Source organism: Microtus pennsylvanicus, chromosome 1, assembly GCF_037038515.1.
Source record: "Microtus pennsylvanicus isolate mMicPen1 chromosome 1, mMicPen1.hap1, whole genome shotgun sequence".
Taxonomy (NCBI): Eukaryota; Metazoa; Chordata; class Mammalia; order Rodentia; family Cricetidae; genus Microtus; species Microtus pennsylvanicus.
Window position 1 is genome coordinate 102,032,040 of NC_134579.1, and position 21,221 is coordinate 102,053,260.

A 21,221-nucleotide genomic window follows, 5' to 3' on the forward strand; every position below is an offset into this window, starting at 1 on the left:
GCTACTTCTATCCTGCCACTCCCTCCCCTTGTCCTTTTTTGCCCCCAATCCAAGAGATGCTGGAAGCTTAGGGAGGATGCCAGCCCTGGATTGCGACCTCGACCCACTATGACCTTCAGCCTCAGTTTCCCCATCCAGAAAATAAAAAGGACTTAAATGGAAAAAATGGTCACTATGGGTCTGGATACACTCAACTGGGAGGGTAACTCAGAGAGGTACAGCCATTTTCCCAGCACACACGAGGTCCTGGGTTCCATCCCCAGCACCACAAAAGTCACATGGAGATATGACCCCCACCCTCTCCCAGCATCGGGGATTGAACACAGGGCCCTTCACACACCAGGCAAGCACTCTACTGATAAAGTAAAGCCTCACTCAGCTTTCTCTTTACCTTCTCCTTTTTTAGTGCCCCTCCCCTTTTTATTTTGAGACGGGGTTTCACTAAACTGTCATAGAGATTCCATAGTCCCAGCTTCAAGGATTCTACTTTAAGAAGGAGTCTTACTTTAAGCAAGATTCTACTTTAAGAAGGAGTCTCCTCTCTCTCTCTCTCTCTCTCTCTCTCTCTCTCTCTCTCTCTCTCTTTCATTTTTCAAGACAGCATCTCTGTGTAGACCTGACTATTCTGGAACTCACTGTAGACCCAGCTGGTCTTGAGTTAATAGAAATCCACCTGCCCATCCCTCCCAAGTGCAGGGATTAAAGGTGTGTGCCATCACCGCCCAGCCCACCCAGGCAATCTTAAAGCAAGATTGTTGATTTTTTTCTTTAGAGACAAGGTTCATGTAAGTGGTTACAGAATTGAATGTTGTATGTAGCCGTGGATGAAACTGAACCCCTGAGCCGCCTCCTCCACCTGGGATTGGAGGACTAGGAATGCTGGGAACATAGGTATGCCCCACTACACCTGGTTTATACAGTGCTGGGTATAGAACACAGGGAATGCTGGGAACATAGGTATGCCCCACTACACCTGGTTTATACAGTGCTGGGTATAGAACACAGGGAATGCTGGGAACATAGGTATGCCCCACTACACCTGCTTTATACAGTGTTGGGTATAAAACCCTGGGCCTCAAGCATATTTGGCAAGTCAGTACCTAGTCACTAGCTACATCCCCAGCACCAAGGGCCAAGTCCCTTGTCCCAGAACGTTATCCACCGAGAGTCTGGGATGGGGAGGCTTTGGTACTCATCTCCCATCTGCTCCCTATGGAAACAGAAATGAAGTCTCCACTGACCACGATAGCAACCCTGTCCCCACTGCCACTATTGCATTACCTGATCTCGTGTGGTCCACTAGGCCTCCCACAGGGGTCTCAACCAGCAGCTCGGTCTGCTCACGCAAGCCTTTTCTTCCTCCCAGAATGGGACAGCTGACACACAGACCCGGGGCGCCCAGCTGGACACAGCTTCCACTGCCTGGTGTCCGCCCCTTCTCCTCTCCCCTCCCCTTTCCCAGCAATACCTGTGTCCCCAAGGTCATCCAGAATCAGGTGGAAAGTGGGTCACACCACGAGACTGAGGCGGCAGCCTCTGCTGGGTCCTTGCTGATAACCTAGACAGGCAGATAGTGGCCTTGCCCAGTATGGGGGAGGGGCAAGCAAGCATGCCTTCTGTACTTAAGAACTCCAAATCAGAGCAGGTATGTGCTATGACAGGCATGTTTCTGAATTACCCCCCTCCACACACACACAGAGAATTTTAAAGGTATTTTATTTATTAGATTTTCTCGTTTTGTAGGTTAGGATGAGGTGTGTGTGTGTGTGTGTGTATGCAAAACAATGAAAAAACACACTGCTTATTCTGATTTTATTTTCATTTGAGGTGTAATATAAACAGTTTTGCTTATTAGTACAGTGTTCTGCATGCCAGAAGAGGGCACCATATCTCATTGTAGATGGTGGTGAGCCACCATGTGGTTGCTGGGAACTGAACTCAGGTCCTTGGAAGAGCAGCCAGTGCTCTTAACCTCTGAGCCATTGTCACGGCCACCCTCGACCCGCAAGGATGACGCGCGACACACCAGAGCTCTTCTCACTGCAGTTTATTCCAGGACTTTATACACTTTCTCTCTCTCTTCCCCTCTCTCCCTGGGCAAACCTCTCCCAGCCCTTAAGTAGGCATGGACTGCCAATCCCGGATTGCTAGGTGGGCACTGCCCATAGGTCCACGCATATGCAAGCAGCTGATGATCATTGCGTGATTAGGCATAAGTCAGACTTTAGCCATCTCAGGAGTTGATTATACATCTCCATCAGGTGTGATTCCATGTAGCTCGCTACAAGCCATCTCCCCAGCCCCTGACATAAACAGATTTAACCTCACAGTGTGATGTAGTGATGTATATCTTACCTGTGTATGTTCACTCTCAAGTGTGTAAACTGAACAGGTAGTGAACACCTGTAATCCTGGAACTTGGGAAGTGCTGACAGTAGGCCAGAGGTTCAAATTCATCCTCAGGTACAAAAGTTCAAAGCCATCCTGGGCTTCATGAGACTGACTCAAAAGCAAAACAAAACGGATCAAATTGTAGAGCATTTCCAGTGTCAGTCCCTTGTCCCCTGCCAGGCCAGGCTCCCAATCAAGATGGTGACTGTTCTGGAAGGGGATGAAATCCTGGGCCGGGTGAGCGTGGGAATGGGACATTAGCTGCCTAGCTGCCTTTATTTATTTAACATCTGCTGTGTGTGCTTGCAGGCACGGGCCCCCTTATACATGGGGAGGGCAAAAGACAACCCACAATAGTCTGTTCTCTCCTTCTGCCTGCAGGTCTTGGTTATCAGGGTTGGTGGCAAGCACCTTGCCCACTTGGCCATCTTGCCTGGCCTCATTTGTTTCTTGTCTTGTTGGGAGCTAGAACTAGGGTCGCGAGCATGCTGCAAAAGCTCTCTATCACCAAATTACACCCCTAACTCAGTCCACTGTTTGGGAATTTGAGGCATTGTACTCTTTGACTCAAAGCTCCTTTCCATAAATGTCACTAAATTACGAACTTTCAAAGTCTGAAGTCTTGGAGCCAATTGTGGTGGCGCACACACCTTGAATCCTAGCACTCCGGAGGCGGAGGCAGCCAGAAGAGGCCAGCCTGGTCTACAGTGAGTTCCAGGACAGCCAGGGCTACACAGAGAAACCCTGTCTTGAAAAACCAAATGAATAAATAAGTTTTTAAAGAAAAGGTGAAGGTTTGGGTCGAGGACATAGCTCAGCAGCAGAGAGCCTGCCTAGACTCCTCAGTGAAGGGCTGGACGCGTTGTTCAGAGACGGGCATCTACGTGGATGCTGTCCAGCATTGGGACACTTGTTATTACTGACCACATGCAATCCTCAGTATCACACAAAAATAAGTTATTAACAGCTAACTATTCGCCCCAGAGGCTAAAAGGCCGGTGTTGCTGTAAGTCACTAATGTGGCGATCTGTTCTACCTGTGACAAGACAGAAACCTAAAGAAAGGCTCTGAGCCTAGCCTTGGAGCCCCCATCAGGCTTTGCTCCCGCTGCTCCGTGTGTGGTGCATGCTGGGAGACGCCTCGGCGCATGCCCGCGGCGTCAATCACGTGTGTTTCTCGTGCACGGCACGCGCCCGCGCCTCACTTCCGGGCTTGTTTCCGGCGAGGCGTCTGGTGACCGTTGAGCGGCAAGATGAGCGTCTTCTCGCGCCTCAGGAACGGAATCCCGCCGTCGCGCGACGACTGCCGGGTACGGAGCAGGAGTCAGGGACCTGGGGGCACGAGCTGGGGAGCAATCGGAGCGCGGCCATGGGTGGCAGCACCCGCGGCCCGGGAGCCCCGGAAGGAGGCGAAGTCCCGGGCCAGGTGAGGGCGGGAGTGGGACGCCGCCGGCCGGGGAGGCGAGCCCGTGGCTGCCGCGCCTGAGGCCTGTGGCTTTCTCTTTTCCAGTCTCCCTACGAGCGGCTGAGCCAGCGGATGCTGGACATTTCTGGGGACCGGGGTGTGCTGAAGGACATCATCCGCGAGGGCGCCGGCGATCCCGTGACGCCCGATGCTTCCGTGCTGGGTACAGAGACCACTAGGCCGCGTTTCGTCCCTGGGAAACTACGGTTTATGCAACCCCGACTGGCCTCCTAAGGGTCTTGTGTAGGCTGAGGATGACCTTGAACGCCTCACACCTTTCATTCATTCATTTATCTTGGGGGGAGCCTGTCCTGGAACTCAGTCTGTCACCAGGCTGGCCTCAAACTCACAGAGATCCGCCTGCCTCTGCCTCCCGAGTGCTGGGATTAAAGGCCTGCGCCACCACCGCCCGGCATTCCTGACACTTGTCTGTGTTGAAATTATGGGTGGGCAGGACTTCATTTTATGTGGTGCCAGAGACAGAGCCCAGGGCCTTGCGCATGCTAGGCAAACCACCACCAGCTGAGTTCCATCCCCAGCCCTGCTGTTTACCTATGTTGTTTTGTTTTGTTCCTGAAACAAGGGCACAAAAATAGCGCAGACCGAATCCCAACCTCCTGTGTAGCAGAGGATGACCCTGAAGTTCCGATCCTTCCCCTACATCCCAGGTTTTGGCATCACAACCGTGTACACCTGCCTTCCTGGTTGGTTTAGAGCATTCACTTGTAACAAGGAACCAAACTGAAGCCACTGTGGATTGAACTTCCGTTTTGAGTAAGGGTTAAATAAAATTTAAGTTGCCAAGATCTCTCCAGACCTGGCTGGGTAACTGACGTCCTGGTTGGCAAGGTGAGACATGAGTGGTGGGCAGGCCACCCCGCTGCACTTGAGTAAACCCGCCAATGAGAATACGGTCAGTGTGCCACAGAACAGATGTTCCTAGGACAGACCCCTATCCATGGATCCTGATTGGTAGACAATCGCAGCTGTAATTTGGCACAGATGTTTGTGTTCTTCAGGCTTAAAAGCTCTAACATTCTGGCTGGGAGCCGCGGGTCAGCTGCAGTCTGTTCTACGGTCCTGACTGCTCAGCAGTGGCTTGATTACAATACATTTCTGTTTTCTGCATTGACTTGGTGTGTGAGTTGTGTTGGTTCCAAATGGACTTCATGACACCTTGTTTCAAGGTGCTGGGGACTGAACCTAGAACCTAGGTGTCTTCAGGTAATTGGTCGCATCTTTCCAAAATACGGCATTTTAAAGGACTGGATGTGCTTCTCTTGAATGGAGAAGGTTTGCTCTTTGAGAAACAGTCTCAAAATCCTATGTAGCCAAAGATGACTAGAACTTCTGATCCTCCTGCCTCTACCCCCCAACTGTTGAGATTGTTCATTTATGCCACCATGCCTGGTCTATATGGTGCTGGGGATGGAACTCTGGGCCTTATACATGCTAGTCAAACATTCTACCAACTGAGCTACACCCACAGCCTTTGTTTTATTGTTTGTTTGTTTGTTTTTGGTTTGTGGAGACAGGGTTTCTCTAAGTAGCTTTGGAACCTGTACTAGAACTCACTCTGTAGACCAGACTGGCTTTGAACTCACAGAGATCCACCTGCCTCTGCCTCCCGAGTGCTTGGATTATTAGGCCTGTGCCACTATCACCCAGCCTTTGTTTTGTTTTTTGTTAGTTTGTTTTTGAGACAGGGTCTCACTCTGTAGCCCTGGCTGGCCTGTAGCTCCATATGTAGACCAGGACATATATAGACCAGGCTAAGTTTAAACTCAGAAATCCACCTGTCTCTGCCTCATCGCTGGGGTTAAAGGCATGTGCCACCAAGCCCAGTCTTTCTTTCTTTTTTTTTTTCAAATATAGGATCTATATTCCAGGCCAGCCTTAAACTGGCACTCTGCCTGCCTTAGCTTCTGCAGATCTGGGATGACAAATGGCTGCTACCCTTACCTGTCTCAGGGTTTTAAGAAGTAAAGCATGAGGCCAGGCGGTGGTGGTGCACTTTAATCTCAGCACTCAGGAGGCAGAGGCGGGCGGATCTCTGCGAGTTCAAGGCCAGCCTGGTCTACAAGAGCTAGTTCCAGGACAGGAACCAAAAAGCTACGGAGAGACCCTGTCTCGAAAATCAAAAAAAAAAAAAAGTAAAGCATGTTCCTGATCTCCCCTTTATGCCACTGTGAACAGTGAGCTGAGATTCATCAGGAGAGCCCTTGAACCTCAGGACTGAGAGAGATTCAGAATACCACAAGAGCTTTCCTGTGGATCTGGGCGCCGGGCAGTTGAAACTCATTTAATTCTTCTTTTATCCTAGACAAGGACTCCTGTGTCGGGTGCTCCTATCTCTGCTTCCCAAGTGCTGGGGTTATAGACATAACCCTGCTAATTGCTGTGTTTCCCTGTGGTATTGACGCGATGGTTCTGGGGATGTCTTTGTAATGTTTTCCTCGCACTTGTGCTTTTCCCCCTCTGCCCTAGTGAAATATTCTGGGTACCTGGAGCACATGGACAAGCCTTTCGATTCTAACTACTTTAGGAAAGCACCTCGACTGATGAAACTCGGGGAAGGTAAGGTCATCTGGGGCCTCTAGGCAAACGAAGACATGGCGTGTTTTAGGATTGTCACAATATTCAGGGGTTTTTATTTTTTTACAAACCAATCCAGTTCCCCTCTGTTCCCACTCTGCTCCTCCCATCTTCCCCCACCCCACCCGCTCCTCAGAGGGTAAGGTCTCCCCTGAGAAGTCAACTAAGTTTGTCCCATCACCTCACTGAGGCAGGATCAAGGCCCTCCCCTCATCCACTATGCCTAGGCTGAGTTAGGTATCTCTCTATAGAGAATGGGCTCCACAGTTAGTTCATACATTATGGTTAGATCCTGGTCCCACTGCCAGTGGCTCTTCATACTGCCCAGGCCACACCATTGTCACCTGCATTCAGAGAACCTAGTTCAGTCCTACGCAGGTTCCCCAGTTGTCAGTCCAGAGTCAGTGAGCTCCTACTAGCTCAGCTCAGGTCAGCTGATTGTGTGGGTTTCCCCATCATGGTCTTGACTCCTTTAAGAACAGGTTCTTACAGTTGGTAGCTGATGTTAGTTTTCAGGGAGGCACCCAAGTTATATGTCACTTCTTCTTGGGACTTTATTTTTGAGTGATAGCCTACATGGCAAAGTTATCTATCTTGGCATCTAAGTTACCCATTGGGAATTTTTTTCTAGTCTTGATTTTTTAAATTTTATGCATATGTTGTCCACATGTGTGTATGTACCCAGTGCCTGCAGAGGCCAGAAGAGGGTGCCAAGTCTGCTAGAACTGGAACTGGAGTTAGGTGGTTTTGAGCCACCATGTAGTTACTTGGAACCAATAAGTAAGTGCTCTAACTGCTTAGGCACCTCTCCAGCTACAGGGCATCTTTTTTTTTGTGTGGTTTTTTGAGACAGGGTTTCTCTGTGGTTTTGGAGCCTGTCCTGGAACTAGCTCTTGTAGACCAGGCTGGTCTCGAACTCACAGAGATCCGCCTGCCTCTGCCTCCCGAGTGCTGGGATTAAAGGCGTGTGCCACCACCGCCCGGCAACAGGACATCTTTTAAGACAGAATCTCACTGCACAGCCCACACTGACCTTGAATTCAGAAGCCTCTTGCCCCAGCGCTGAGTGAGGAAATGATAAACATGCACCTGGATCCACTGGGCACTTTTCCTTGTGCTTTTATCAAATAAATGTAGTGAATACTTAACTCCCCAGCATGTGTGGCGAAATTGTAGGATCTGGGAAGATGGCTCAGTCAGTGAAGTGCTTGCCGTACAAGCATGAGGACCTGTTTTCCATCCCACAGAACCCACATTTAAAAAAACAAAACAAGCCGGGCGGTGGTGGTGCGTGCCTTTAATCCCAGCACTCGGCAGGCAGAGGCAGGCGGATCTCTGGGAGTTCAAGGCCAGCCTGGTCTACAAGAACTAGTTCCAGGACAGGCACCAAAGCTACAGAGAAACCCTGTCTCGAGAAACCAAAAAAAAAAAAAAAAAGACCAAATGTGATAGAGTATGCTTATAATCTCAGTGCAGAGAGGCAGGCAGAAACAGATGGATCCTGGGGCTCTCTGGCCAATCAGCCTAGCCTATGTACTAGACTCCAGGACAATGAGAGATCCTGGCAAGGTGGATGCTACCTGAGGAGTGTGACCTAGGATTGTCCTCTAGCATCCACATGCACACACGTGTAATACACAACAACAAACACAGATCTCAGGCCATTCCCAGATGATGAGAACCCTGTCCTTGTGCATGTTACTAGGGTGGGGGAGGTTGGCCTTTAATGCAGAAACTAACTTCATAGAATTGAATGAAATATGGAGCTTTGGAGAATGTTCTGGGTCTGCTTAATGAAATTATAATTACTTTCCTTCTGGCAGGGCCACATGCACTACATAGAAAAGAAGGCTTGAGATGAGAGTCCTGAGGTTTGAATAAGATCTCAACTAGGGGAGTGGAGAGATAGATGCCTCTAAAGTTAAGAGTACTGACTGCTTTTCCAGCCGACTAGGTTCAATTTACAGCACCCACATGATGGCTTACAACCATCTGTAACTCCAGTTCTTGGAGATCTGATGCCCTCTTCTGGTCTCTGAGGGCATTACATGAATGTGGTACATATAGGCAAAACATACATAAATATAAAGGAAAAAATCTTGAAGAATTTCAGTTAAAGTAGACCACAGACATTGAGGGAAGAGAGCTTCGAAGAAAGAACAGAGTATATGATAGAGACGGAGCCTGTGAAAGATGGCATTTGGAGAAAGCAGGACAGCAGAAACAAGACCAGGCATTGAGTTGGGGTACCTATGCAAAAGACTTGGATTGGCACATACACTTGGAGTAGGGAGAAACTGGTGACTTTGAATGGGATGCCGGGTGAGCGTCATTGAGTTTTCTGTCCTTTCTTCCAGATATTACACTCTGGGGCATGGAGCTGGGCCTTCTAAGCATGCGCAGAGGGGAGCTGGCCAGGTTCCTGTTCAAGCCAACCTATGCTTATGGCACCTTGGGGTGCCCGCCCCTCATCCCTCCAAATGCCACTGTCCTGTTTGAGATTGAGCTGATTGACTTCCTTGATTCTGCTGAGTCAGACAAGTTTTGTGCACTCTCAGCTGTAAGTTCAATACCTCAGATTTTCCAGTACTTTCTAAAGGGGGAGGGATCAGATTGTATTTGGATATTTCTGTCAGATTGCCTGTCCCAGGTTCTCCCCATGCCTCCCACACAGTATCTTCTGAAGTCTGTCCAAGGTAAAACATAGACTGTAAGGTATAGATTGGTTCTGTATTAGCTGTTTGCTATTTTAGTGGCCCTTTGCTTAGTTCTCACTATAAGGTGGTAACTGCCTTTCAGGAAGTTAGGTCCTGGTAGCTTTAATGAAGGTGATTGAGGCTTGGAGATATAATTCAGTGATAGAGTTCTTGCCTAGAGTGACAACATTAACAAACCCTTGGTTTCATTGCCAGGACCATAAAAACAAGCTAGAGAATTGGTGCCTCCTTGAGAACTGAAAGAGGCTTTTACTAGATAATTACGACATGAGGTGCAAACTAAGACAATCTCAGGATACTGAGTATAGAGTCACAATCCTTACAACCCAAGTCTTGGTGCCTATGCAGTCCTTCACTCCCAGCCCATAGAAGCACAGTGTATAATCCCATCAACAATCACATGCGTGTCTCTATGATGTTGTCATCTACCGACTGCATGTGTGGTGGTATCTGTGCATTCATTCCAGATTTTGCTTCTCCATATGATTGGGTCTTCTACACTACATTAAAGCTGTCAGTACCTCAGTTTGAGTGTCTCACCTTGCCCACATCTTTCCACAGAGTAAATGGTCCTGTACTTAACCTGGGTCCTAATTTGGGACTCTGGATAGGATTTTGCAGGAGGTTCTGATAGGAATCCAGGATAGCAGCATGAGCATATAGAACCACAGGGACCTGAACCAACCAGGAAGTGCCAAAGTTTTCTGAGCTTGGCAGACTCCCTCAGGTTCTATGGATGCTTCTGCTTCTAGGGGAATCTGAGGAGGATCACAGCAGCCACTGACACCCGCACTGCTCTGTAGGTGGGCCTGTTCCAGCATCCACATGTGTGGCCTCTGCACACACAGGGGACTAAACAGAGGGAAATTTTGATGAATGTAGCACGACTGCCGTTGTGCCACTGGGGCTTCTTGCTCCATGTCACTGCTCTTGTCTTTGGTCTTCAGGAGCAGCAAGAACAGTTTCCACTTCAGAAGGTCCTCAAGGTAGCAGCAACTGAGAGGGAGTTTGGCAACTATCTTTTCCGCCAGAACCGCTTCTGTGATGCCAAAGTGAGATACAAGCGGGTAAGAATCCTCTGGAAGTGTATGATCCGGAAAACTTTCATCTTTAAAAATTTTACGTGGATGGGTGTGCAATCTGCATGTCTGTCTGTCCACTACATGCATGCCTGCTGACTACAGGGCCAGAAGAGGACATCTGATCCCTAAGAATTGATTTTAGGAACTGGAGTTGCAGACAGTTTGAGCCACCATGTGGTGCTGGGAATCTAACCTAAATCTTCTGGAAGAGCAGCCAATATTCCTAACCTCTGAGCCGTCTCTCCAGCTCCAGGAAACTTAAGAGCATAATCTTCATCTCTTTGCTATTCTTCATGGGCATCTGCTAATAAAATCACAGTAAGCCAGGCAGTGTTGGTGCATGCCTTTAATCCCAGCACTCAGGAGGCAGAGGCAGGTGGATCCCTGATTATGAGACCTGTAGTATGAGCAGCAGGTTGGCGTTCCTGTCACCCAGCTCCCAGCTGCCTGGCTAGCTTATGCCCTGAAATAACAACACACAAACTGTATTCATTTAAACACTGCCTGGCCCATTATATCTAGCCTCTTCTTGGCTAACTCTCATATCTTGACTAACCCATTTCTAATAATCTGTATAGCACCACAAGGTGGTGTCTTACCGGGAAAGATTCTAGTGTAGGTCCATCTTGGGCTGGAGCTTCATTGCGTCTGTCTGAGGCGTCTTACCTCACTTCCTTCTACCCAGCATTCTGTTCTGTCTACTCCACCCACCTAAGGGCTGACCTATCAAATGGGCCAAGGCAGTTTCTTTATTAACCAATGAAATTAACTCCTCCATCAGAGACCAGCCTGGTCTACAGAGTGATTTCCAGGACAGCCAGGGCTACACAGAGAAACTCTTGTCTCAGTTTAAAAAAAAAAAGATCACATTAAGATGGGCCTGGTTGTTCATTCCTGTAATCCCAGCACCCAGGAAGCTAAGGCAAGAGGATTATAAATTCCAGGCAAACCTGGTTTATTAGCTAAACCCTGTCTCAACAAACTAAAAAAGGGGCTTGGGAGATAGTTCAATGAGTAAGAGTGTTTGCTTTATAAGCATGAAGATCTGTGTTGAAATCCCAGTAGCTATATAAAATGCTCGGCATGGATGCTGGAAAGATGGTGTAACAGAGAAGAGTATTTACTGCTCTTACAGAAGACCAGAGTTTGGTTTCCAGCATCCATATGGCTCACAGCTGCTTGTAACTCTAGTTCAGGGAATCCCATACCCCCTTCTGACCTCCGTGGGTTTCTTCACCCACATGATATATGTAAGTTTACATGGGTTTGCATACTTACACATAAAGGATATTTTTAAAGCCAAGTATGGCCACATGTGTACTGCAATCCCAGTATTGAGGGAGGCAAAGACAAGAAGATTACTGAGACCTGAAACCTAGCTCCAAGTTCAGTGAGAGATCTTGTCTAAAGGAATAAGCTAGAGTAGTGGTTCTCCATATGCCTAAAGCTATGACCCTTAATACAGTTATTTATGTTGTGGTGACCCCTCCAACCATAAAATTATTTTTGTTGCAACTTCATAACTGCAATTTTGTACTGTTATGAATCATAATGTAAATATCTGTGCTTTTGACTGCTGTCAAAGGGTCCTTCGACCCCCACCCCCAAAGGGGTCTCAACCCACAGGTTGAGAACTGTTGAGGTAGAGTGATATAGCAGGACACTTGACATTGTCCTGTGGCCTCCTAATGGCCACACCAACGTACCCACACATGTACATACACCATATACATTATACACAGAGAAAATTCTTGTGCTAGAAGAATATGACTGAGGGGGAGTAGGGACTGGGTGATGTGAGGTGATGTTCTCTATGTTGATCTTTTTTCCTTTTGTTTTCCAAGACAAGGTCACTGTCTAGCCCAAACTGATCTCAAATTTATGGTAATCCTAACTCAGCCTCCCAAGTGCTGGAGTTATAGGTATAAGATACAAACTTGGCTCTGTATGTTGATTCTTTGTTTGTTTGTATGTCTGTTTGAGAAAGAGTCTCACTGTGCACTCTTGGCTGGACAGAACTTGTTTTGTAGACTAGGTTGTCCTTGAACTCACAGAGATACACCTGCCTCTGCCTTCCAAGTGCTGGGATGAAAGGTATGCACTCCATGTCTGGCCTGTGTGTTGATCATGATGTTTTCCTGGGTATATTTGAATTATGAAAGTTCATTAAGCTGTGAACTTTTTTCTTACCCATGTGTTTATGTATTTTAATTTGGTATTTCAAGAAGTACCTTCCTGGGGAGGTGGGAAAATAGCTCAGTAAAGTGCTGAAAGCAAGCATTACAATCTTTGTCCTGAGAACCCATACTTAAAAATAAAGAAAAAAGCCAGGTTTGGTAGTGCCTACTTGTAATCCCAGAATGGGGAAGACAGAGGCAGCAATTCCTGGGACTCCCTGGCCAACTAGTCTGATCCACTAGGCAAGGTTCAGGCCAGTGAGAGACTGTCTGAAAAAACAAGGTGAATGGCTCCTGAGGCGTGTACCTGAGGTTATCTTCCGGTCTCCACATGCACTTGCATGTACATACGCCCATAGGTATGTGTGCACTTGTGCACATAAACATGCATACATATAAGTATAAAAAATCCCTATTACTGCTCCAAAAAAAGTTTATTTTAAAAAATCCTCATCCCAGCATCACTACCACCACCAGTTGTAGCTGATTTTTTTCCATCGTGTTTGCCATCTACAGGATTTTCTGTCCCTCTTACCATACAGACTGGTGTCACTCTGTGGCTGTTTAGGTTTCAGGCTACCTTGCGAGCTGTGTGATAAGCAGAAGTGGGACAGAGGCCTGGCTCTCTGCTGTGGAAACAGTACTAGTCCACACACCCATTAGCAGCACTCCCATTTGCCCATTCCAGAGTCAGTAGTCTTTGTTGTTCCATTTCTCCAGACGACAGACCTCCTGGGCTGGGGATTCAGCTCAGTTAGTGAATCGACATTCATGAAACCCTGGGTGTCAACTTCAGAATTGCATAAACCATGTATAATCCCTGGTTGGAGACAGGAGGATGAGAAGTTGAAGCTAGGTCTGGAGACATGGCTCAGCAATTAAGAGTGCAGAAGACTTGGATTCTGTTCCCAGCATTCCCATTTGGCAGCTCCAAAGGATATGTTAAATGTCTTCACTACCACCTGCATCCATGTGCATATACCCACAGACAACACACAGATACACATGCATACACGTAATTAAAAACAAGAAATTGAAGGTCATCCTTTGCTACGTAGTGCGTTTGAGACCCAGCGTGGACTATATGAGACCTTTATCTCAAAAATTAAAAAAAGGGGGGGCTAGCATGGTTGTACATACCTTAGTCCCAGTATTTAGAAGACAGAAACAGGCAGATTTCTGTGAGGTCAAGGCAAGCCTGGTCTACAGGTTGAGTTCCATGACTACCAGGGCTATATAAAAAAAAAAAAAACGGTCTCAAGCTGGGCGGTGGTGGCACATGCCTTTAATCCCAGCACTCAAGAGGCAGGGAGAGACAGGCAGATCTCTGTGAGTTCAAGGCCAGCCTGATCTACAAGAGCTAGTTCCAGAGACAGGCTCCAAAGCCACAGAGAAACCCTGACTTAAAAAAAAAAAACCTGTCTCAAAAAGCAGGGGTGGGGTGCTGAAGGATGGTTCAGCAAATTAGAGCACTTCTGCTCTTACAGAGGACCCAAGTCATGGCACCTATATAGTGACTCACTACCATCTGTAACTCATAAATAAAACTCCAGGGAATATGATGTCTTCTCCTGATCTCTGGGTACCAGGCACACATGTAACGCACATACATACAGCAAAATATCCATACATAAAATAAAAAAATTGCATAAAAAAGAAACCAGGGGTGGTGACGCACACCTTTAACCCAGTAGACATAAGGCAGAATCAGGCAGATCTCTGTGAGTTTGAGGCCAGCCTAGTCTACAGAGTGAGTTCCAAGACAGCCAGGGCTATAGAGAGAGATACTTTCTCAAAACTATGTCTGTTTTTTAACTGTGTTTATGTTTCTGTGTGGGGAATGTGTGCATGTAAAAGTGCTGTGGCTAACGGAGCTGGGCTTACACACAGTTGTGAGCCACCTGATGTGGGTGCCAGGAATCTAGCTAGTCCTTGGCTCATGTTGGATATACTGTCCTTATTACTTTTGAGGCAAAAGAATAGAGGACACATGTTGTCTGCCTCACTCAGGTTTACATGCCTTTTGTTAGAAACCTTCAAACTGGACTAGAGAGCTGGTTCAGTGGTCAGGAGCATGTATTGCTCTTGCAGAGGACCTGAGTTCAGTTCCCAGCATCCACATTAGGAAGCACAGGATTACATGTAACTCCAGCTCCAGGAAGATCTAACACCCTCTTCTCCACAGGCACTGTATTCACATGCACACATCCTATTCCACACATATAAAAAGAAGCCTCCTGACTTTAATATAATAACCTTGTTTCCTGACAGCTAGATGAATTTCTTCCTTAGGTCATAGTTCTGTGTGATTTGTAAGGACATAGGACTGTCCTTCCTTACCCTTTGTCTTCCCTCCTCTCCTCAGGCCTTGCGGCTGCTTCACCGACGCTTGGCAATCTGTGAGGAGCAGCACCTAGTGGAGCCTGCTGAGCTTCTGGTCCTCCTTAACCTGTCCTTTGTGTATCTGAAGCTAGACCGACCTGCCATGGCCCTGCGCTATGGGGAGCAGGCTCTGCTCATTGATCAAAGGAACGCCAAGGCTCTCTTCCGGTGTGGACAGGTGAGTTGAGAGTAAGTGCCCGAGAGAAGGAAGCGGGGAGAGGGGCTGGAGTAATAACTCAGTCAATAAAGGACTTGCCAGGTATGCCAGCCTGGGAGCCTGAGTTCATTCCCCAGAGCCCAGGGGGCTAGATCCCCTCACTGGGGAGGCAGAGACAGGTAGGTCCCTAGAGTTTTCTGGCTAGTCAGCCTAGATGAATTGGGAGTCCTGGATCCCAGAGGAAGACCTTATCTTGAAAATAACATGTGCTGCTCCCTAGAAAGAAGCCAGGTTGACCTGTGGTCTCCATCCACATGTGCACTTACGCACTCCTACACAGAGCAGTCAGTCTCACTTGGGCCACTACCACAAATGCTAATCTCTTAATCTAATGCCCTGTTCCTTCCTCACAGGCTTGCCTCCTTCTAACTGAGTACGAGCAGGCCCGGGATTTTCTAGTGCGAGCTCAGAAGGAGCAGCCCTGTAACCATGACATCAATAATGAGCTGAAGAAACTGTCCAGGTGAGAGCCGGGGGCAGGAGTGTGACCAGAGGTACAGTGAGAGGTAGCTGTAAGAATTCTAGTCCAACCATCTGGATAGAGGACAGGCTAAGAATGTTGTCCCAAACTGGCTCAGAGGCAGCCACCCCACCTGCATGCTCATTGATCTGTACTGGCTGTTCCTTAGCGGGGAAGAAGCTTCACTTCTGAGCATTTCCCTCCTTCCTGTTGTACCACCCTGCAGATGAGCCCTTCCTAGAGAAGTGAGTCTTCACAACCCCTTTGTGTATATTTATATGTATAGGCCAGAAAGCAACCTTGAGTGTTGTGCTGGGGTCCAGCAGTTAGACTGGACTGGTGGCTAGTCTCAAAGATCCTCCTGTCTGACCCTGCCCCCACCCCCACTGACACCCCATGCTGGAATTACAGACACGCTCTACTCACTGGGTCTGATTTCTTAACATGGTGCTGAGCACTTTACCAACTGAGCTATTTCTGTAGTCCCCCATGTGACCTTAAAAGGGTGTTGTACAAACCAAGTATGGTGGTCCACTCTAGTAGTCCTAGAACTTGAGTTCCTGAGGCAAGAAGATCTCAAATGCAGACCTTCTAGAATATAAAATAAGTCACTCAAAAACCAAAGGACTGGTGAGGAGACTCAGCAGTTAAGAGCTCTTGGCATTCTGATCCTAGGACCTACATAGTAGAAGGAAAGAATTGACTACAAGTTATCCTCTGACCTCCATACATGGTTTGTACATGTACACGCTAAATAAATGTACAAAAAGATCTCCCACGATAAAGTCTTGAAATCAGCACTCAGGAACCAGACAGGTGGGTCTCTGAGTTTAAGACTACCCTGTCTACAGAGTGAGTTCCAGGACAGCTAGAGCTTTACAAACTTTGCCACAAAAAAATTAATATTTTAAAAAACTATACTTAAGGCCAAATGGTGGTGGTGCATGCCTTTAATCCCAGCACTTGGGAGACAGAGGCAGGTGGATCTCTTCGAGTTCAAGGCCAGTCTGTGTGACTGGCCTCCCATGTGCTGCAGTTAAAGGCATGCGCCACCTTGCCCAGCAGACAGCCACCATTTTTAACATGTATTTTCTGCCTTGCTGAGGGTCTCTCCTTAACCTTAAACATTTGATCACCATTGCTGAAGTTTTTTTTTTTTTTTGTTTTTGTTTTTTTTTTTTTTTTTTTTTTTGGTTTTTCGAGACAGGGTTTCTCTGTGGCTTTGGAGACTGTCCTGGAACTAGCTCTGTAGACCAGGCTGGTCTCGAACTCACAGAGATCCGCCTGCCTCTGCCTCCCGAGTGCTGGGATTAAAGGCGTGCGCCACCACCGCCCGGCATTGCTGAAGTTTTTAAGGTTTATGCATCATTTTTTTTTCTTCTTAAGATATATTTATTATGTATATAGTGTTCTTCCTGCATGTATTCCTGCAGGCCTGAAGAGGGCATCAGATCGCATTACAGATGGTTGTGAGCCACCATGTGGTTGCTGGGAATTGAACTCAGGACCTCTGGAAGAGCAATCAGTGCTCATAACCTCTGAGCTATCTCTCCAGCTCCGTGTGTATCATTTTTATTTGAATGCAGCCACTATGCTGCTGTTCTCTTTGGGTTTCCCAGGAGCTCCTGTCTGGTATGGAAAAGACTCCTCTCAGGTTAGATACTGAATTATGGGGGGAAGCTGACCTTTCCTTAGCAAGAACATCTCAAAATGACTCAGAAGTCACTTAGTGCAAGAAATAATTTGGCAAGACTTGGCTTGAGCCCACTGACAGTGACTTCTGCCTTCCCAGCTGTTGTCTTTCCAAATGAGGGCCTCATGTCTAGGACCATCCTTAGTGAGTTTAGCCTTGCCTGTCCCTGCCTGTCCACAGTGTCATCCCCATTGGCTGCTGTCCAAAGTTGACTTTTCTTAAAAAAATTTTTTTGAGACAGGGTTTCTCTGTAGCTTTGGGATTAAAGGCATACACCACTACCACCTGACCTCCAATGCAGACTTTAAGTGTCTCTGTTACCAGAGAATTCCAGCCACCAGATGTCACCTCCTGCAAACCTACAAAGCTTGTCTTTCTTTCCACAGCCACTACAGGAACTACGTGGACAGAGAGAAAGAGATGTGTCACCGCATGTTTGCTCCCTGTGGGGGCGGCTCCTCAGTGGGAGGAAACTGAAGGTACAGGACTGAGCATGCATGAGGGAATTCAGGGTTTTGTCCATTGGGGAAGATGTCCTCCTCAGCTAGTCTTGGTGACCAGTGGTTATCTCCACTGAGGACAGCATGCCACAAAATAACACTGTTGGGGCCTTTCCACAGAGTGGGTCACTGAGGGAAGAAGACGTGGAGGTTACAGTCATATTTGACATGTCCTGAAACTTCCCGTTCAAATGACTTTTTTCATGGTTTGTAAAATTAAACTCTCTTTAAAGTTCCTTAGAACTGAAACAATGGATGAGGTCATTAGTGTGACAGTTTAGCTGGACTTAAAAGAGAAGAACTGAGTTTCTCTTTTTGTTACTGTGTTTAGAGATAATTTCAAATAGGCTAGACTGGTCTGAAACTCACTATATAGCTGAGAATGACCTTGGACTCCTCCTGATCCTCCTGCCTCTACTAACTGCTAAAATTACAGGACTGTGCCACCACAGTCTGAATAGTGTAGTACTGGGGATGGGACCCTGGACCTTTTGTGTGCTAGTGTATACAAACTAGACGAGCACTGTACCAACTGAGCCACAGTCCCAGCCTGCTGTAGATGTGTTTGTATGTTTGAATTATGTTTGTGTTCATGTATCTATTGGTGTATTCACATGAACGCAGATGCCTGTGAAATCTGAAGAGGATGTTACATCCTCTAAAGTTGGAGTTGTAGGCAGTTGTAAGCCTTCTGGTGTAGGGCAGGGACCTGAACTCTGGTCCTCTGCATGAGCAATATGTGCTTTTACAGACTGAGCCAGATATCCAGTCCTCCTTTTTGTTTTTGGAGATAGGATTTCCTTGTGTAACCCAGGTTGACCTGGAACTCACAATTCTTCCGTTTCAGCCTCAAGAGTAGTAGGATTAATTTGGGCAGTGGTAAACTAGGCATGGACACACAACCTTAGTCCTAGCATGCAGGAGGCAGAAGCAGGCAGATCTCTGAGATCAAGGCCAGCTTGGTCTATAGAGTGAGTTCCAGGACAGCCAGAGTTACATAGTGTGAAACCTTGTCTCCAAAAACAAAAACAAGAAAACAAAACAAACAAATAAAGGAGTACTAGAATCACAGGGGTACACCATTATGCCTGGCTGTAGGCTGTATTTGTGGTGCTGAGGTTTTTCAGTTCACTAGCTACCAGAATTCAAAATTTGAAGATGCCGAAACCTGAAAAAAGCAGAACTTGACATTGCTGTCAGGCAGTGTCAGCTTGTGATTGAGTATGTGCAGGACAGAGTGTCCCCTCAAGTACACAAGATAACCTTCCAGTCTGCTCTGCTATTACTTAAGACAATTAATGGGAACAAAATTGCCTGCCTTAAACACCTGTTCAGCCAGGTTCAGAGCCCTGCTCTCCTGAGAGAAGTTAAACAAGGAAGAAGAAGGAAGCAGCTGCTGAGCGGGCTCCTGCAGTAAAATCTGCCCTTTGATGCCCCTCTGTCTACAAAAGTGGCTTCAGAGGAGGGGCCATGAAAGGCTCATTCATCCATGCGCTCATACCATCTCTGAAGCACTGCTGTCTGCTTGGCAGATGCTACCAGTCAGTTCCTTTGTGGGTATGACTTTTTGACCCCATCCTCTGGGTCTTTAGAGAACTTGGGAACTAAGCTGAGAGTCAGGGATCTCTCCTCTTTGGCTCTTGTCACATTCAGTAGAGACATAGACATCTGTTTTCCCAGACCTGTGGGTATGTGGATCTGTGTGGCTGCATGTGTATGTACCGCTGTTCTCTCTATCCCTTCCTCTCTTTCTTTGCCTTCCTTTCTCCCTCCCTCCTTCTCTGTTTCTCCCTGTGTGTGTTTTGTGTGCATTGACCTAGCTTTGCCAAGTAGGATAGGCTAGCAGGCCACCAAGCTTCTAGAAGTCTGCTTGTTTCCTCCACCTGTCTTGTCATGACTGGGATTATAAGTATGCACCACCATGCCCGGATTTTAATGTGAGTTCTGGGCATTAAACTTGAGTCTTACGTAGCACTTTACTTCTAGACTGTTTCCCGGGTGCTTTCCTAGACTCTCTGTAGAACTTTGATCTGACATGCTCAGCTTGGAACCAGTCTTGGGAATCCCAGCTAGGCCATTGGATTGCCTTCCATTTTCTGTGGCTGCTGTGTTCCCTGAACAGCCCCAGCTCTTGAGTGTTCATCCTTTAGTCATCAGTGACAGTGTTGGAATCTCACATGACAGTGGCATATTCCCACTCTTATTAGCATCACAGCCTGCTTAGTTCTTGTCATGTTCCTCTGGCCCTGTTCTTCCATAAGTGTGGCCTGACCAGTTACTCACATATTGATTATTTTCATGTGTGAGAGAGTACAGAGTCATGTGCAGAGGTTAAAGGACAAGTTTTGGGGCTTGTAACTCTCCTTCCACAGCCTGGCTAACGAGTGTGGCTGCTGAGATTAAAGGTGTATACAACCACTGCCTGGCCTGTATGACTGACTAATGTGGCTACTTTGCACTGGTCTTCAAAACCCAAATAATATATACTACTATATTTCTCCTTTTTGTCTAAAATAAAAGGCTATATCTAATATAAGAAAAACTATACAGTAAGTACAGTAACTATATACAATAAATACAAACAATAAATACATTAATGTCTAGTCCATTTGCATTTGACAAATTCAGAGAAAATATTCCATTATCTGTCCTTTCTTGGTGAGTCCAAAGTCTAGTACCTAATTTACTTTCTACCATAACCTGCTTTCTGCTTCTGGTAAACAAGGAAAACTATAACTATCTAATCTTCAACACCCTCAGAGACCCAAGAAGGAAATAATATTAACTAAGTAAGTAGTAAGTGTAAGTAAGCGACTTCCAAAAAATGTGAGAAATGACAGAAACAGTCACCCATAGTCTTCTGCAACATTGGGACATCCATCTTCAGCCTACAGGCCTAGCATATCGGACAGACTTTTCTGTAAAGCAGAATATCTTGAAGGGCTGTCCCTTCTTGTCTTGACAATGTCTGTCAGTCACTTTCTTTTGTTCCTGTTTGTCCAATTAGGACATCATACTGTCAGTAGTTGAGGCAAGGACATTTTCTTGCCCAATGGCTTACTTTTGCCACAAAGTAAACTCCATTGTGGAGTTTTCTTCTATGCCCATTATGTTCTCTGAAGTAGATTGGTGCAGCTAGGAGCACATATGTCTCGTTGTCATTTAAAAAACAAGAATCTATGTTATTAAAACATCTTAAAAGCCATATTCTGTAGATCTCTGAAGTGCTTGAAGATGACCTGTCTATCTAAAATATATCTTTGATTGACCCTAAAAACATCCCTAATGTGACTACAAGTTTGATTATAATAAGTGATTAACTGCTAACCTGTATTCTTATCCTCAATGTTAGTAATAATAATTTTCAATGACTAGAAATTTGCATTACATTGTTAAATGAGTTGTATAGGTACAATACCTTGAACAAGAGTAGAAATGTATGTACAGTATGTTCTAACAAAATTAATCTCAAATTTGTATCAATATACAAAATTTGCATTGCAGTATACAAAAATCCAATCCAATATAAAACTAGTAGTTGAT

At 46.6% G+C, this 21,221-nt stretch overlaps 1 protein-coding gene across 3 annotated transcripts; it reads left to right on the plus strand.

Annotated features, from left to right (window-relative positions):
• The first annotated feature begins 3,643 nt into the window (after nt 1-3,643).
• Nucleotides 3,644-17,655, plus strand: Fkbp6 (FKBP prolyl isomerase family member 6 (inactive)). Of its 3 annotated transcripts, none has more exons than XM_075957207.1 (8): nt 3,644-3,700; nt 3,901-4,018; nt 6,343-6,432; nt 8,808-9,010; nt 10,115-10,234; nt 14,792-14,986; nt 15,379-15,488; nt 17,565-17,655. In XM_075957207.1, the coding sequence occupies exons 1-8, from the start codon at nt 3,644-3,646 to the stop codon at nt 17,653-17,655; spliced, it is 984 nt and encodes a 327-aa protein (XP_075813322.1). The 3 variants fall into 3 exon arrangements, with proteins under 3 accessions (XP_075813322.1, XP_075813340.1, XP_075813332.1); XM_075957217.1 differs by lacking the exon at nt 3,644-3,700 and adding an exon at nt 3,760-3,816; XM_075957225.1 differs by lacking the exon at nt 10,115-10,234.
• Nucleotides 17,656-21,221: the final 3,566 nt, after the last annotated feature.

What these genes read in the sequence shown, in the direction of transcription:
- Fkbp6 (XM_075957207.1), top strand. Translation starts at nt 3,644, where the DNA reads ATGAGCGTCTTCTCGCGCCTCAGGAACGGAATCCCGCCGTCGCGCGAC. An exon ending in CGTCGCGCGACGACTGCCGG is followed by an intron (nt 3,701 to 3,900) that starts GTACGGAGCAGG and finishes TCTCTTTTCCAG; the next exon opens with TCTCCCTACGAGCGGCTGAG. An exon ending in CCAAAGTGAGATACAAGCGG is followed by an intron (nt 10,235 to 14,791) that starts GTAAGAATCCTC and finishes TCCTCTCCTCAG; the next exon opens with GCCTTGCGGCTGCTTCACCG.